Below are 18,457 nucleotides of genomic sequence, written 5' to 3' on the forward strand. Positions count from 1 at the left end.
GGGGGGGGGGGGGGGGTGGGAGTTACTAGGGATTGAACTCAGCTCTATTTTGTATTTTATTTAGAGACAGGGTCTCACTGAGTTGCTTAGCGCCTTGCTTCTGCTGAAGCTGGTTTTGAACTTGTGATCCTCCTGCCTCAGCCCCTGGAGCTGCTGGGATTACAGGGTTATGCCACTTTGACTGGCTTTTGATGTGTTTTGATTTTAGTCTGCTGGTAATTTTATTATGTTAGAAACCTTCTAAAATTTTCTGTATTATGTTGCTAAAATAGAAAGCAGCTCATGTATATATTTACATTTCTTTATTTAATAACAGAAAAAACTGCTTGGTAAACATGGAAGGATGAAATTATTTGCAGAAGTATTTTTAATATCAACTCCAAACAAGGTATTTATGAAGAAATCTAGAATTATTATCTTTATATAAAAGAGAAACCTGCCAGATGCGGTGGTAAAAACCTATAATCTCAGGCATTTGGGAGGCTAGAGCAGGAGGTTCACAAGTTCAAGGCCAGCCTGGACAACTTAGTGAAACCTGTCTGAAAAATAAAAATGGCTGGGGGGGTGTAGCTCAGTGGTAGAATGCCACCGGGTTAAATCCTCAACACTGAAAAAGAGAGAGAGAGACTTTACATTTGTCAAGTATTTAGGTTTAAATCACATCATAGGTTTTATTTCATAGTTTTTACTTTGTAGATAAGTTTTTAAGAGCTAATTTGCATGAAAGAGTTGACCATCGCCTGTTTTTATGTAGTTAAGCAAGAGTAGGACTGGAAGACTAGCATAAGTACTCAGTCTGGTCAAGTACAAGATATAGTGTAAACAATAACTAGATGAGTGTCCATCCTTCAGTCTGATTGTAATAAACCATTTCCCTCGGACTCTGTTTGCATTTGTTGAACTGATTACTTGGCAACTATAATGACACCATGTATGTGGATGAGTATCTTTATTATCTAAAATAAATTTAAAGTGTTTGGGGTCAAAATTTTATCTCTCATATTGTTCTTTATATTCTACAGTGGCTTTAGGATACTTTATAGGTATCTTCTTCATAAAAGAATCTGTCCTAAATTGGAAAAAAAAAAAAACAAAACAAAACAGTGATTTCATATATCTAGTTAGGAATGACACAGACTCAGGATCATCAGAACTCTGTTTTGCATACTTTCCCTACTTTATTTCCCCCCAGGCTAACAATCCATCCCTCTATTGTTAGGCAGGTGTATTTACTGGTATATTGAGTCAAAATCTGTATCTCTGAACCTTTTAACCTTTTTTTTCTCGATTCTGTGTAATATTTAATATATATTTGATTTAAAGAGCAAGGCCTCTTTAAATAGAGGCTTCACATAACTTGATTCTGAAACTTAACTAGCTGTGACCTTAGGTTTCTGCATTGATTCAATGGTAATAATAAAACTTATACCATTTGTAGGCTTTAGGATCAAATGAGCTAAATGTATGTAAAGCATTTAAACCCAGTAACTGAAAAACAAAACCATTGTGTGTTAGTTGCTATAGTGGTGGTTTAGTAATTGGGAGTAGAGGACAATGTGGTCAGGTAACTAAAACCTTAGCCTTAGTTCTTTCTATTGTGATTCATTAACTAGTACTAAAGATGAATTTGTGTGTGTGTGTGTGTGTAAAATCTTCTGAAGGTTATTTGATAATGAGGAAAAGAAAATGGATAATTTAAGAGGTGAATTCAAAATAGTGAACAAAAGTAATGTAATTCAGTTATATACAGTAATCTTTAACACTGGGCCCCAAAGTGTTCAGATTAGATCACCATACATCCCAATTTATGGGTTTTAGGAAAAGTTTACTCTTACTATGTTTTCTGCAAAAGTTCTTTAAAAAAATTTTTTTTAAATTTGTAGGTGGACACAATACCTTTATTTTATTTGTTTTTATATGGTGCTAGGGATCGAACCCAGTGTCTCACAGGTGTGCTAGGCAAGTGCTGTACCACTGAGCCACAACCCCAGCCCTATGCAAATATTCTTGCAAATTAATTTGGAAGACAAATTTAGAAACAGATTTCAGATATAAATATAATTGTTAACATTTGAGATGATATTCTTACCTTTCCCCATTGATTCTGGAATTCTGTAGTGATTAAAAGTGATTTCTTGTTTAAAGAAAGAGTTAGCTTTATCCACTCTTTTTAAAAAAGACATCCTGCATTAAAACAAGTTTCAACTATACCTATAGACTATTATTATAAGAATAGTTTTTTGGGCTGGGATTGTGGCTCAGCGGTAGAGTGCTCACAGGCGGGACCTGGGTTTGATCCTCAGCACCACATAAAAATAAAGGCATTGTGTTGTGTCCATCTTCACATAAAAAATAAATAAATAAATAAATATTTATTTATAAATAAAAAAAGAATAGTTTTTTATTCTTATAATAAGAATAGTTTAGTGGCTGGGGTTGTGGCTCAGCTATAGAATGCTCACCTAGCATGTGTGAGGCACTGAGTTCAATCCTTAGCACCACATAAAACTAAATAAATAAAGGCACTGTGTCCACCTACAACTAAAAAAAATTTCAAAAAAAAAAGAATATAGGTATGACATTGTGAGAAAGAACTGCTATTTTGACACATGTCTATATAGCAGAACATTTGTTTTTATTATCAAATTATTATTTTTTTCCCTTAGCTTAATTGCTGTATGTGAATCTATCAGTAGGCACTTTATATTTGATGAATGTGGACTGAAAGCAAGTGAGAAGTAGGGCTTGTGTTTACAAATCCACACACACTAGTTCAGGTTAACATACTTGTCCCAGAGTGCTTACCTATACTTTCAAGGCCTTTGATAAAAGCAGTGTAGTACTCATGGCTTTATTGTCCACATAAATACATATTTCTCTTCATTGTTTTAATTCACTTGTCTTCATGGATCCTATTTCTTGGATGAGAACATGGCAAATGTCACAAATTAATTTATGACCTCTGTAGCTTTTTTTTTTTTTTTTAAGTCAATTTTGAGGTATTCCCTCTTTTCCTTTGAGAATTGCTTGAAGGTAAAAACTAAATTATGGGATGGGGGACGTACTGGGGATTGAACTCGGGGGCAGTTGACCACTGAGCCACATCCCCAGCCCTGTTTTGTATTTTATTTAGAGACAGGGTCTCACTGAGTTGCTTAGTGCCTCATTTTTGCTGAGGCTGGCTTTGAACTCATGATCCTCCCCTCTCAGCCTCCTGAGCCACTAGGATTACAGGTAAACCAATGGATTTACAGGCGTGCACCATTGCGTCTGGTAAAATGTGGTACTCTTGTTAAGGAGTTTCTTTGATTTAAAAAGTAGTGAGAATTTGTAATAGGAATGGGAATGTTAGGCCCAAGAGAGATTATACATTTTGGACAAAATGTTGCCTTTGTCTTTTTGTAACTTGAACTATAAAAAGCAGAGAAAGAGAAGTTTATGTTGTAGGAATAGAGGAGTTTGGTTTTAGTATAGAGCATGATAAGAAGAGGAATAGGGAAAGGCAGGCTGTATAGTGTTGAGTACATGGTAGGCATTCAGATAATTGTTGAATGACTTAAAGTGAAATGAAACTGGTCTTTGAGTGGATTAAGATGGATGTGGGAGTGATGTGAGGAGGTTGGGAGAGAGGAAGGAAGGTGGAGGAATGAAGAGTAGTAAGAAAAATAATTTGAAGTTAAAAGGATTAATTTAGTTTTTTCCTTTTTAGAAAATATTTGCTGCAAATGTGTATGACCATAGGGCAAGCAGAGAGCTAGATAGATTTGACCATTTATGACAAAAAAAAAAAAATTTTGAAGTCTTTCTGCCTGATGTCTATTTTCATATCATTAAGGCAGTTTAATTTTTGAACTTTTTATTTATTCCATTTTTTTCTTCACATGCTTTTAGGTCAAGGATTTAGAAACCTAAAATGGGAACAAGACGTGAGTTGTGGAGGTGGGAGTGAGTTGTGGTAGGTGGGAAGGCAGAAGTTATGGGATTTCATTTCTTTTCTAATAATGTAATAGAGAAGAATTCTCTGCCAGAATTTCTCCATGATTCTCTTTCTTGGGGCAGGGGGCAATAAGCATCTTTTTTCTAGGGAGCTCAGAGTACCATTTGAGTGTAGGTCTGGGTTAGGCTTCCTTTTATTACTAACCAGTTCTGCCATTTTTTTTCTTCTTGGCCCTGGGGACTCCTGTCTTACCTCTTAGGTTTTCTTTTCATAAGATCCTGCCTTCTGCAATCACATACTCCATTATAGGGTCTAGTTTTTATGTGGCATATTCTTATCAGTGCCTACCAGAATATGATTTTAGAGAGATTTGATGTAATTTTCTACCAGTTGAGGCTTTAAAATCCTCAAAGGCCCACATGGTCTTAAGGATTGGGGAGTCTGAATATTTAAAATAGTTTTTCACATTTGATTATCTTCAGGTTTAAAAAATAATTATTAAAAACTGGGCCAGTGGTGTATGCCTGTAATCCCAGCAACTCAGGAGGCTGAGGCAGGAGGACCAAAAGTTCAAAACCAGCCTGGGCAACTTAGTAAGAACCCTTTAAAAAAAAAAAAATTTGTTGTGGGGAGCAAAAAAAAAATTGTGGGGAGCGGGGCTGGGAATGTAGCCTAGGAATAAAGTGCTTTTGGGTTCTATCCCCAGGACCTTTTAACCTCCCACAAAAAATTTATTATATATCCTTTATCCAAATTGACCAAATGTGAATATTTTACTATGTTTTTCATTCCCTCTTTATACGTATTTTTTAGTTTCTTTCTGAAATATTGAAAGTTCCAGGGGTTAGATTTGGAGGCAGAGCGCTTGCCTAGCACCTGCAAGTCCCTGAGTTTTGTACTCTGCCCTGGATGTGGGGGTGGGGGCAAGAAGCAGGACTCTGAAATATTGAAAGTTCCAGACATAGACTCTTTACTTCTATGTTCTCCAATGTGTATTTCTTACAAACAACATTTTCTTGTGTAATCACTGTTATAATTATCAAATTCAGGAAATTAATACTAATACTATTTTGTAACTCATAAGACCTTTAAAATTATTTTGACCAGTTTTGTGTTGAAATTTCACTTGGAAATTTCCATTGCAAGGAATTTTAATTTTTATTTATTTTACTTTATAACATGGGAAGATATATATTTGGGTTCATATTCTGGAGTTCAGTGAAAGTGCCCTAAAGGCAGTTTTTCTTCATAATCTTTTTTTTCCCAATATGTTTTTATATTTCACTGGCACATAATAGTTGTATAAATTTATGGCATTTCAATACATGTATAAAATATTTAATTATTAGGTCAGGGTAATTGGTATATCTGACACCTCAGATATATTATCATTTCTTGGGTTCTGGGAACATTCAAAATTCTGTCTGCTAGCATTCCCCACCCTCTGCCCCTGTATTGGGGATTGAACCCAGGGGCACTTTATCTCTAAGTATCTTTCCAACCTTTTTTAATTTTTATTTTGAGACAGGGTCTTGCTAATTTGTCCAAGACTGGCCTGGAATTTGTAATCTTCCTGTTTCAGCCTCCAGAGTTGCTGGAATAACAGGCTTGCGCCACTACACCTGGCTCTACTAGCTATTTTGAAATACTCATGTAATTGTTGTTGACCATAGTTATCTTACTGTGCTATAGAATATTAGGTTATTATATTCAACTCCATCCTGTACCTGTTAACCATCTTCTCTCCATCCCTTCCTCATGAAATAAATTTTGATAAACCAATTTTAGTTTTTAAGGTCACTGTTCTTAAGGGGATCTGTTCTTAACAACTTTTTCCCTTCTAAATGAGGCCTATACTTCACTCAAGTGTGAGAAAGACTGGTCGTATTTAAGGAGTATTTGAGTTTTAGTAAGGAATCTTTAAAAATTAGGTACGAATATTCAGAGTTCTTATTAAAATCAAAATAAAATGCTATTTCTGATTTGTGGTTCAGGAAATTCAGTGAGCTGATAAGGATTTAGGGCCTCACTTTTAGTTTTCCCTCCAAGACAGGAATTCTAACTTTCATAGTTTTTATCCAGGTTTCTGATGGCAAAGAAACTTAAGTGCTTTCCCTATACAGTGACACACAGTTTTTAAAAATCAGAATGACTAGCAACCCAATATATAATCAATTGGTAAAGGACTTGAAAAGGCATTTCCCAGGAAAAGAAAATACAAGTAACTTAAAAACATGAGAAGCTATTATGCTGGTAGAGCTAGCTACAGCTTATGCTGAGTTTTTCTATTTTTTTTAACTGGATATTGAACCCAGGGTAAATTTACTACTAAGCTGCATCCCCAGCCTTTTTTACTGTTTATTTTGAGACAGGGTCTCACTTAGTTGTTGAGGCTGGCCTTGACTTTATGATCCTCCTGCCTTAGCGTCTGTGCAGATATATCTTGATATCTAAGACTTAAAGTAGAGAAAAAGAAAAAAGATGCAGAAAGATGTTTGTACTTAATGTGATCATTTTCTCTCTTGAAAGTTAATATGTCCTTATATGCACATAAAATTTTTTGAAGAATAGGCAGGTTGGGAGACCTAATTTTTATATTCTTTGTATTTCAAAATTTCCCCTTGGGCATATGTATTTTTCAAATAAAATTAATTTTAAGTGTTCTAACTTAAAATTAGCTAAAAGCTGTCATTCTGTAATTTATTTTGGTCACAGTTTTGAATTTTGGAACTTTGTAAAATAAGAATATTCATCTTCTAAACTTTATGATATTTTGAAATAAACCATTATGGTCCTATAAGTCATCTTTATTTCTGTAGTAAATTAACTTTCATCACTTCTTTTGGGACATGGTCTTCAGAATAGATCCCTTTATTCAATTTATTTGTTTATGACCAGATTTCTTCTTATCCAGGGCTCCCTTTTAGAAACTTTACATTTGATGCTGTAGCCTGAGAGATTGGTTGATTTTTTTTTTTTTTTAATTGTTTTTAGTTGCAGGACACAATACCTTTATTTTATTTATGTAGTGCTAAGGATCGAACCCAATGCCTCATGCATGCAAGGCAAGTGCTCTACCACTGAGTCAAACCCAGCCCTGGTTAGTTAATTTTTAATAGTCATGTCATTCCTTGAGCTTGTCATGATGGAAATGCTTATATAATTCCTGTTTCATAAGGGCCTATGACCTAATAGAGATTATCTTCATGTTGATAGAATTAATCAGATTTTACTATTTCGTTTTTTCAGCAAGGTGCTTTTTAAAAATATTTTTTAGATGTTGATGAACCTTTACTTTATTCATTTATTTTTATGCAGTGCTGAGAATTGGACACTGTGCCTCATACATGGCGAGAGTCTACCACTGAGCCACAATTCCAGCCCTGTAATAACTTTTCAAAAATAAATTAATTAATTAAATAAATAAAGCTGTTTTAGCATTGTCTCATGATAGTTAAATAAATGCTTGTTTTCATGCACCTCCTTATTTATTGGTAGGAGAGATGGGAAGTTTAATATTCTAGCTCTCATACTTTTGTTTCATCAGCTTTACCTCAAAAACCCTATTCTTTGCTCTTCATCCTGTCTGACATTATTTAACAGAGCAGATTCTTATATTAAGCACATTTGTGGCTGATTCTTGTTATTGTGACCTCACAATTCCATTAAATTTTGTCAAAAGCTTCTTGCCTTTTTGGTGCAGGAATCTACTTTCATGATCATACTTAGGTCTTGTCATCTCCTTGAAGTTTATTCCAACTCAAAATACTGTTCTGATAACTATTCAATCCTTCTACCTCTCTTCTTTTTGATGTTCACCAAATCTACTCTTTGAAGCCACTGATAGTTTGCCCTTACACTGTTCCCTTCACTTCATCAGCTTCTTTCAGGGTTTCATTTATTTCCCTATTACCTATGGATAAGTCAATTTAACATTCTTGGGAATATCTTCAATTCTCTCAACCCCTTGCCTTTTATCCTTTTTGTTCCACCCATTTTATAAGATTAATTCATCAGTTTTTCCCCCTCTGATAGCTTAATAGTGTTAACAGAGCTCATTGGCACACATATTCTACTTCTGCTATTAATTGGTGATGACCAACTTTGAGTGGCCACATTGAAGATGATAGTTTGCTTACATTTCTATTCCCCACGTATGAATTTTCTCCAGATATTTCACTGACTAGTCCCCCAACTTTCAACTGATGATGTCAGAGAAAAATAGTGACCAGAAAGAATATTGCTTGCTTTATTTTGTTTGTTTTGAGATTGAGTCTTGTTGTGTTCCTCAGACTGGAGTTGAACTGGACTCAAGTGATACTCTTGCCTCAGCCTCCTGAGTAGCTGGGGCTACAAGCACATGCCATTGTGCCTAGCTTTTATTTTGAAACTCAACTGTATCTTAAATATTATCCGCATATGTATATCTCCTTCTCTCTAAAGTACTCCCTTGATTTTTTTTTTAGTGGGGGAGGGGATTGAACCCAGGTTGTTTAACCACATCTCCAACCTTTTTTATATTTTATTTAGAGACGGGGTCTCATTGAGTTGGCTGAGACTAGCTTTGAACTCTCAATCCTCCCCACTCAGCCTCTCAAGCCCTGTAAGGTGTGTACCACCACTCCCAGCCTTCCTCAGTTTTTTAAAAGTGATTTCATATTTTTCCTGTGATCTACACACATTGTTTGCTCACTGACTATTTATGATGAGAGAAGGAAACAAAATACAGAATTGTTTGTATGGTATGATTACTTATTAAAAAGATCTTCATACATAAAAACCATACACCCATGGGAGAAAGCTTCGTACACAAAGTTAATAGCAGTTTTCTCTGGATGGGTCGGATTGTGGACTTTTACTTTTGCTTTTTTATAATTTCATTTTTCTCTATTAACGTTAGATACTTTTAATGAGAAATTTAGACCCCACTAATTTTCTAATTATGTTTTATTATACTTTATTATCAGGTTCTGGAAAATGGCCTTTAAAAAAAACATTTATTTTTTAGTTGTGTGGACACAATACCTTTATTTTATTTTATGTGTTGCTGAGGATCAAACCCAGTGGCTCACACATGTTAGGTGAGCACTCTACCTCTGAGCCACAACCCCAGCCCTGAAAAATGGCCTTCTTAAAAAAAATTTTTTTGTAGTTGTAGATGGACAGAATGTCTTAATTTGTTTATTATTTTTATGTGGTGCTAAGGATCAAACCCAGTGCCTTACACATGCTAGGCAAATGCTATAGCCCCAACCCTGGAAAATGGCCTTTAAAAATTTTTTTTTTTTGTGTGTGTGAGAGTGTGTGTGTGGTTGTAGATGGGGTCATATGTCTTTATTTTATTTTTTGCTTATTTTTATGTAGTGCTAAGGATTGAACCCAGTGCTTCACACATGCTAGGCAAGCACTCTGCCACTGACCACAACCCCAGACCATGTCTGGCCTTCTGTAAAGCAATGCTGTGAAATTTGAAATGAACCTTCATTCCCTTCACCCAGTCTTAAAAATTTGTAATGTTTCTTTATCCCTTTACCATGTAATGATTTTTATCACTGTTTGTCAGGATTATTCTTTTCATGTGCCTGCTAAAATAGAACTGCTGAGGCTTAGGGATGAGTTCTGGTCACCTTGGTATTTCTAGCACTTCAGTTATACCATGCAGACAAGTGTATGCTTGGACATAATTTTTGAAAAATTTTCAAGTGATATTAATTTAAACCAAATCTAATGTGCCAAAGGTTATATGGCATGATTATTTATGAAATACTAGGCACGGAAAAACATTCTATCAAACTATAATGCTATTGATAGTATTATGCATCCCGTGGAGGTGTTTTATAGGGGAAACACATCATAGAATCAAGTACATTGGGTCTGATATTTACATCCATGAGATTTTTAGTGGTTTTGGAATAGAAAGAAATTTTTAATCTTGGCATTGCTTCAGATCTTATCCATATATTGCCATCCCCTCCCACCCTTCATTAATAGTCCCCCCACAAAGTATTGGGGATTGAACCCATGTACACTCTGCCACTGAGCTGTATCCCCAGACCTTTGTAATTTTATTTAGAGATAAGGTCTTACTAAGTTGTTCAGGCTGGCCTCTTGCTTCAGCCTTGAGCTGCTGAGATTACAGGTATGTTCCACCCTATCTGGCTCGTAACTTTTTGTTGTTGTTTTGCTGTTCTGATTAGTTGTACATGACAACAGAATGCATTTTGACACATTGTACACAAATAGAGTTCATAACTTGGTTTTGACTACTGTTAACACTGGTGCATGAACTGAGTGAATTATGGTGTTAGGCCTACATTTGGGGAGAGGATTTTTTTATATTTCTTTTAAGGAACATTTAAAACAAATTGTTGTACTTGAGTCTTGCCACATAGTCTACAGAGCAACCTGCTTAAAATGCAAGTCTAGCTATCATGTCTTTTTGTAGCGTCCCTTTCCTACAGGTACAGAGTACCCTAACATGTCTTGGTGCACTCTTATACCCCAGACTTGTGGTATTCAGTTCCTCACAGTCAGAATACTGTGTGGTTACCTTTGTTAGAACATAATTGAGTTCACAGAGCCAGGCACTGTGGTATATGGAGCAGATGTACTGTGTTATGGAACACAGTAAATATCTTGCATTTAGCAAAAGGACTATTTAATAGTTACCAATAAGAGATTGAGAACCAGTGATCCATAGGTAAAATACAATTCTTCTTAATAAGAAACCTGACCTCTTGACTTGACTGCCCCTTATTCCATTTAATTGTTGGCTTCTTTCCATGTTATACAGTATACTCAGGTAATACTGAACTATTTTTAGTTTTCTTGTTCATAGTGTATTTTTCAGTCTCTGGACCTTTGCCTGAGATCTCTATCTGCTTGAGATCTCCCCACAAATATGTTCTTCAAAAACTAATCTCTTTAGGAAAGATTCTTTGCATTCCTATCCTCCATTAAACTAAGTGGCTTATTTTGCTCTTTGCTGCTACACTGTACATATTTCTGTGTATTTACTGCATTATATTGGAATTGTTTCCGAAAAACACAATTATATTTTGCAACGTAAGCGTCTTAATGGCAGGGATTCTATTTTATTCATCCTTGAATAGCACAGTGCATGGTATTATTTTGAATGAAATTTGTTAAACTAAATGTGATTGAGGTGATGAAGGAATAGACAGTCTATATAGACTATATCTGTAGGTACCACATATACAATTTTAATAAAAACAACTTTCATTTCAGTCAGTTTTATGTATTTATATATATTTCTTCTTTTTTTCATGTTTTCTTGGCTGAATGGAAATAGAGAAGAAGAAAATGAGGTAAGTATAATTTAACTAGTTGTTCAGTGATTATGGGATTGACTTCTAAGTACATTTCAGAGATTGGGTAAAAGCTGAAAACATTTTAAAGCTTTAGCTTTTATTTTGAATTAGGCTACAGTTATCACATTGAGGAATGTTGTATAACACAAGAAAATGGGTTTTAGAGTTTCAAGAGCTTTCTTTAGGAAGGGTAGAGGAGGCTGGAAGCTCTAGAGACAGTTTTGTCTGTTTTATATTTATTGAACTTTAATGTGAGATTTAATTTGAAAAGTGGATTCTGTTTCTTAAAAGCATTTGAAAACCACTGCTTTATGGTATGTGGAAATTCTTACTTTCCCAATTGAATGGTTACTATATACTTTTGAATACTGATTTCACATTTCACCATGTTGAAGGAGAAAATTATTCTCTTAAATAACCAAAGTTGATTAAGGAACATCAATTAGGAAACTTTTGCAGATGGCATGCACCTCATCATTAATTTAGGCTTGAGTTTGTTGCTGTAGACTTTTCATATGTTCTTTCTACAACCTAAGTTATATCTTTTAGCTTCTAAGTCACACCATTTCCTTTGGTGGTTTGGCAAATAGTGGATGGAGAAATCTTATTTGGTATATTATACATTCTATAAAATGGCATCGCCTAAGCATGTGTAGACCAGGCAGAGAATGTGGCAGTGCACTAGGGCAGAGTGATTTCCAGGAAAACAGAAGGCCTGGTCCTCTTTTGCTTATTACCTCATCTATAAAATGAATGAGATGGGAAGTTGCTCTGTATTGGTGGTTTCCCAAACCTGGAAAGATCATCAGAATTGCTTTCAGTGCTTATTGTCTTTACCTCCTGTACCCACTTGCCCTCAAAGAAAGCAAAAATGTCCCAGACTTTCTTGCTTTACCTCAGAGTTATTGAATCAGTATTCCGTAAAGAGTGGATTATAAGTCTGTGGATTTTTTTTGCGGGGGGCAGGGTACTGGGGATTGAACTCTGGGGTGCTTGACCACTGAGCTATATCCCTAGCCCTATTTTGTATTTTATTTAGAGACAGGTTCTCACTGAGTGCCTTAGCGCCTTGCCATTGTTGAGGCTGGCTTTGATCCTCCTGCCTCAGCCTTACCAGCCACTGGGATTACAGGCATGTGCTACTGCACCCGGCTATAGGTCTGTCTTTTTCCACACACCTAACTGAATCTATATGATATCAGACCATTGATTTTTATTGCTCTCCTCTATTCTTTCTTTTCAGATATAACACAAGAACAAACTGTTTTGAGTACTGAGATATTACCTACTGCTCTTTGTGTGTATGTCCTTTAAATACACAGTGGGTTTTAAAAAATTCTTGTTGAAAATGTTATCTGAAAAATTGATTGAAATGCTTTACGTAAGAGAAAACAAGAATGGAAAAAATATGTGTTAATTATTAAAGCTGGGAGTGGGTTATTAGTGGTTTATTATACTGTTCTCTACACGTTTGAATATGTTTGAAAATTTCCATAATAAGGAGTTTTAAAAATAATCTGTATCAGCCAAGTACAGTAGTGCATGCCTGCAATCCCAGCAATTAGGGAGGCTGAGGCAGGAGGATCACAAGTTCAAAGCCAGCCTCAGTAACTTTAGTGAGGCCCTCAGCAACTCAGCAAGACTCTGTCTCAAAATGAAAAATAAAAAGAGCTGGGAATGTGGCTCAGTAGTTAAGCATCCCTGGGTTCAATCACTAGTACCCGCTCCCCCATCTGTATCATAGTGAAATTCATTCTACTTGTTATTTATTTTGTTTTTTAAAACATTGTCTGAATGCTAGGTGTGGTAGTGCAATGCCTGTAATCCTAGTGACTTGGGAGGTGAAGCAGGAGGATCACAAGTTCAAGGCCAGCCTTGGCAATTTAGCAAGACCCTCAACAAAAGACAGGGTCTTGTTAAACAGTAAAAGTCTTTCATAAACATTTAAAGTGCAGTGCTAGCCATTTAATAGTAATACTGTTTGTTGATAATTCTTTTTTTTTTTTCCATTTATAGGCAAAAATTGAAAATGTGCAAAAACCAGGTTTCATCAAAGGACCAATGTTCAAAGGTGTTGCTTCTAGTCGATTTTTGCCCAAAGGCACCAAGACAAAAGTTAATTTGGAGGAACAGGGACGACAGAAGGTGTCATTCAGCTTCAGCCTTACAAAAAAAACTTTGCAGAATAGATTTCTCACAGCACTTGGCAATGAAAAGCAAAATGATACTCCAAATTCCCCAGCTACACCTCTTCAAGTAGATTCAACTCCTAAAAGTAAAATGGACATTGGAGACACATTATCTACTACAGAAGAATCTTCCCCACCAAAATCAAGAGTGGAATTGGGCAAAATTCATTTTAAGAAACACCTGCTTCATGTAACATCCAGGCCACCACTGACTACTACTACAGCTGCAGCATCTCCATCTCCTCCCACAGTACATTTACCAGCAATCATAGCAGAATCAACAACTGTAGACTCACCACCTTCATCTCCGCCTCCACCTCCACCACCACCCCAAGCTACAACACCCTCACCACCAGCACCAATGATAGAGCCAATGGCCTTGCCACATACATCAGTAACAGTTCCAGTGACAGCACCAGTATCCTTACCAGTAGATGTAGCAGTTAGAGCTCCGAAAGAACCACCAGTTACAATTGTACCAGAATCTTTGGAAGTGGATACTAAGCAGGACACTGTATCTAATAGTTCAGAAGAACACATAATTCAAAATTTGAACGAGCAAGCAGATATTCCCTCACAAAAAGAAGATTCCCATATTGGGAAGGAAGAAGAAATTCCAGATAGTTCTAAGATTAGTCTGAGTGTTAAAAAACCAAGTTCTAAGAAGAAATCTTCACAATTTGAAGGCACATTTCTTGGTTCAGAATCTGACGAAGATTCTGTACGGACTTCCTCAAGTCAAAGATCACATGATTTAAAAATTTCAGCAAGCATTGAAAAGGAAAGAGATTTAAAAAAGAGCTCAGCACCTTCAAAAAGTGAGGAGTTAGGGAAGTCTTCACGATCTAAAACAGAAAGAGATGATAAATATTTTAGCTACTCAAAACTTGAAAGAGATACTCGGTATATATCTTCCCGATGTAGATCAGAAAGAGAGCGAAGGCGTAGCAGATCTCGTTCTAGATCTGAGAGGGGCTCTAGAACTAGTTTATCCTATTCCCGGTCAGAACGATCTCATTATTATGACTCTGATCGCCGCTACCACAGGAGTTCCCCATATCGGGAGAGAACACGCTATTCTCGGCCATATATAGATAACCGGGCACGAGAAAGTTCTGACTCTGAAGATGAATATAAGAAGTCCTACTCAAGGCGCACGTCATCTCATTCCTCCTCTTACAGAGACCTAAGGACATCATCATCCTATTCTAAATCTGATCGGGACTGCAAAACTGAGACCTCTTATGTAGAGATTGAGAGAAGAGGAAAGTATTCTTCAAAACTAGAAAGAGAATCCAAAAGGACTTCAGAAAGTGAAGCAATAAAAAGATGTTGTTCTCCCAGTGAATTGGGATTCCGGCGGGGGTCATCATATTCCAAGCACGATTATAGTGCTTCCCGTTATAAATCTGCCCTTTCAAAACCTATACCCAAGTCTGATAAATTTAAAAATTCTTTCTGTTGTACAGAATTAAATGAAGAAAGCAAACAGTCTCATACTTTTAGTTTACATACTCCTTGTTCAAAAGGTAATGAATTAAGAACTATTAATAAAATTTCTGAAAGAGAAAAGACTGGGTGTCCATCTCCATCAAATCGATTAAATGATTCACCTGCTTTTAAAAAGCTAGATGAATCACCTATTTTTAAGTCTGAATTTATAGGACATGATAGCCATGATAGTATTAAAGAATTGGACTCTTTATCTAAAATGAAGAATGATCAGATAAGAAGTTTTTGTCCCATTGAATTAAATATAAATGGATCTCCTGGGGCAGAATCTGATGCGGCAACATTTTGCACTTCTAAAACTGATGTTATTTTGATGACTTCTGATGATAGTGTGACTGGATCAGAGGTATCCCCTTTGGTCAAAACCTGCTTGTTTTCATCAAATGGATTTCAGAATATTAGTAAATGCAAGGAAAAAGACTTGGATGATACTTGCATGCAGCATAGTAAGTCAAAAAGTCCTTTTAAAGAAACAGAACCTCTGGTGTCACCACACCATGATAAATTCATGTCTTTGCCAGTTATGACTACAGATTATTCTAAAACAGTTAAAGAACCAGTTGATATGAGAGTTTCTTGCTGCAAAACCAAAGATTCAGATAGATATTCTACCACAAATGAGAGTAACCCTTCTTTGTGTTATTCTGAAGCTGAAAATATTGATCCTTCAGTTATGAAGATTTCTTCAAATAGCTTTAAGAATGTGCATTTGGAATCAAAAACAGTTATATGTGATAATAGAAATCTATCAGATCACTCAAAATTTGCATGTGAAGAATATAAGCAGAGTGTTGGTAGCACTAGTTCAGCTTCTGTTAATCATTTTGATGATTTATGTGAACCTGTAGGGAGTTCAGGTATTGCTTCATCTCTTCAGAGTCTTCCACTAGGAATAAAAGTGGACAGTTTAACTCTCTTGCAGTGTGGTGAGAATACATCTCCAATTCTTGATGCAGTACTGAAGAGTAAAAAAAACACAGAATTTTTAAAACATGCAGGAAAAGAAACAATAGAAGACGTAGGTAGTGGCCTTCCTGATTCAGGAAAGGGATTTGCTTCCTGGGAAAACAGGCATAATAATGGGTTATCAGGGAAATGTTTGCAAGAGGCTCAAGAAGAAGGGAATTCCATATTGCTTGATAGGAGAGAGAGACCAGAAATCTCTTTAGATGAAGAAGGAGATAGAGGACATGTGCATACTTCTGATGACTCTGAAGTTGTATTTTCATCTTGCGATTTGAATTTAACCATGGAAGACAGTGATGGAGTAATTTATTCCTTAAAGTGTGACAGTAGTGGTCATGCCCCAGAAATTGTGTCTACTGTCCATGAAGATTATTCTGGTTCTTCTGAAGGTTCAAGTGATGAGAGTGATTCAGAAGATACAGACTCTGATGATAGCAGTATTCCAAGAAACCGTCTCCAGTCTGTTGTGGTTGTGCCAAAGAATTCTACTTTGTCCATGGAAGAAACAAGTCCTTGTTCTTCTCGGAGCAGTCAAAGTTACAAACACTATTCTGACCACTGGGAAGATGAGAGAATGGAGTCAAGGAGACATTCATATGAGGAAAAATTTGAGAGTATAGCAAGTAAAGGCTGTCCTCAAACTGAAAAGTTTTTTCTTCATAAAGGAATAGAGAAGAATCTAGAAATTTCTTTTACACAGTCCAGCAGAAAACAAGTAGATAATCACCTGCCTGAAATTGCTCATCCTCAGAGTGATGGTGTTGACAGTACAAGTCATACAGATGTGAAATCTGACCCTCTAGGTCGCCCAAATTTAGAGGAAGCAGTAAAAGCCAAAACATCTTCCAGGCAACAAGATGACCTGCCTGTTTATTCTTCTGATGATTTTGAAGATGTCCCAAGTAAATCTCGGCAACAGACTACTTTCCCTAACAGGCCAGACAGTAGACTGGGAAAAACAGAGTTGAGTTTTTCTTCCTCTTGTGAGATCTCCCGCATGGATGGCTTACACTCATCAGAAGAGCTCAGAAATCTAGTATGGGACTTCTCTCAACAAGAAAAGCCTACTACCACATATCAGCAGCCTGATAGCAGCTATGGAGCCTGTGGTGCACACAGGTATCAGCAAAGTGTAGAGCAGTGTAGTGGAACCCATGGTTACTGGCAAGGCAATGGCTACTGGGATCCAAGATTAGCAGGTAGACCTCCTGGAACTGGGGTTGCTTATGATCGAATTCAAGGACAGGTACCAGATTCCCTAACAGATGACCGTGAAGAGGAGGACAGTTGGGATCAACGAGGTGGATCCCACTTTTTAAGCCAGTCCAATAAATACCTTTTGTCCCTTCATAAGGACAAAGGGTCAGTGCAAGCACCTGAAATAAGCAGCAATTCTATTAAGGACTCTTTATCTGTGAATGAAAGGAAAGATTTTTCAAAAAACTTAGAAAAAAATGATATCAAAGATAGAGGGCCTCCTAAAAAACGGAGGCAGGAATTGGAGAGTGATTCTGAAAGTGATGGTGAGCTTCAGGACAGAAAGAAAGTTAGAGTGGAGATGGATCAGGGAGAGACATCAGTGCCCCTAGGCTCAGCGCTGATCGGGCCTTCCTGTGTCATGGATGACTTCAGGGACCCACAGCGATGGAAAGAGTGTGCCAAGCAGGGGAAGATGCCTTGCTACTTTGATCTTATTGAAGAAAATGTTTATTTAACAGAAAGGTGAGCCTAGTTAATTCTTATCTGACAAATTTTAGTTTTTTTTTTTTTTTGTTAAAAAAATTAATTTTTCAACAATTCAGACTGTGTGAAGTAGAGTTTGTGTGATAAAATATAAATTTAAAAAAATTTATAAAAGTATTTTTACAAAAACTCTCTGGATTTTCTAATACAGATTCCTTTCCCCAGTTTTATTTTCCCTCTTAGGAAAGGAAATGTCTTCATTTATTTCTCTCATCATTTCTTTGATTCTAAAGGTATAATGTAGGCTAGCTCAATTTTTCTTTAATTCCTTTTAAAAGTGAAAGTGTGACAGGAAATAAAATAAGTGTGACATGAAATAAAACCCCAGCAAAATAATCTGCTCTTAGAAAATAAAAATTTGGTAATGTTGGATTTTTTTTATTTTCCCAAAATGTGCATGGTGAAGCATCTTTAGGTACTTTATAAAAACTGGAACTAGATCGCAACAGAAATTTTTGTCAGTTGTTTTAACACATTCTTAATAGGTTAAATTTGTCAGTAACCAAATTTAAACAATCAAATTTGAAGTTGTTTTCTCCTTTGAAATAAGTTTGTCTACATTGAGAAAGCTGCCTCTGAAACCTTTATCATCATCTTTTTTTAATTATTTACAATTTTTAAAAAGTTTTTGTTGTTGTAATTGGACACAGTACCATTGTTTTATTTATTTTTACGTGGTGCTGAGGATCAAACCCAGCGCCTCACATATGCTAGACAAGCACTTTACTGCTGAGCCCCAGCCCCATAGTCATTTTCATTTTTTTTTTTTTTTTTAACCA

General features: G+C 36.1%; 1 protein-coding gene across 4 annotated transcripts in view; it reads left to right on the plus strand.

Moving 5' to 3' along the window:
- The window catches only part of Setd2 (SET domain containing 2, histone lysine methyltransferase), a 106,507-nt gene that overhangs the window by 7,295 nt on the left and 80,755 nt on the right, over window positions 1–18,457 (plus strand). For 3 of the 4 annotated variants that reach the window (XR_007344350.1, XM_048795195.1, XM_048795196.1), the window contains exons 2-3: window positions 11,250–11,265; window positions 13,285–17,657. Coding sequence is in view for 3 of the 4 variants with exons in the window: in XM_048795195.1 (XP_048651152.1) it covers window positions 13,330–17,657 (4,328 nt within the window). In the remaining variant the exon portion in view is untranslated. Of the gene's footprint in view, window positions 1–370; window positions 389–11,249; window positions 11,266–13,284; window positions 17,658–18,457 lie in introns of those variants that run through there. The other variant, XM_048795197.1, reaches the window with a different exon arrangement.

The sequence above is a fragment of the Marmota marmota genome, unplaced genomic scaffold, assembly GCF_001458135.2.
Source record: "Marmota marmota marmota unplaced genomic scaffold, marMar, whole genome shotgun sequence".
Lineage (NCBI taxonomy): Eukaryota > Metazoa > Chordata > Mammalia > Rodentia > Sciuridae > Marmota > Marmota marmota.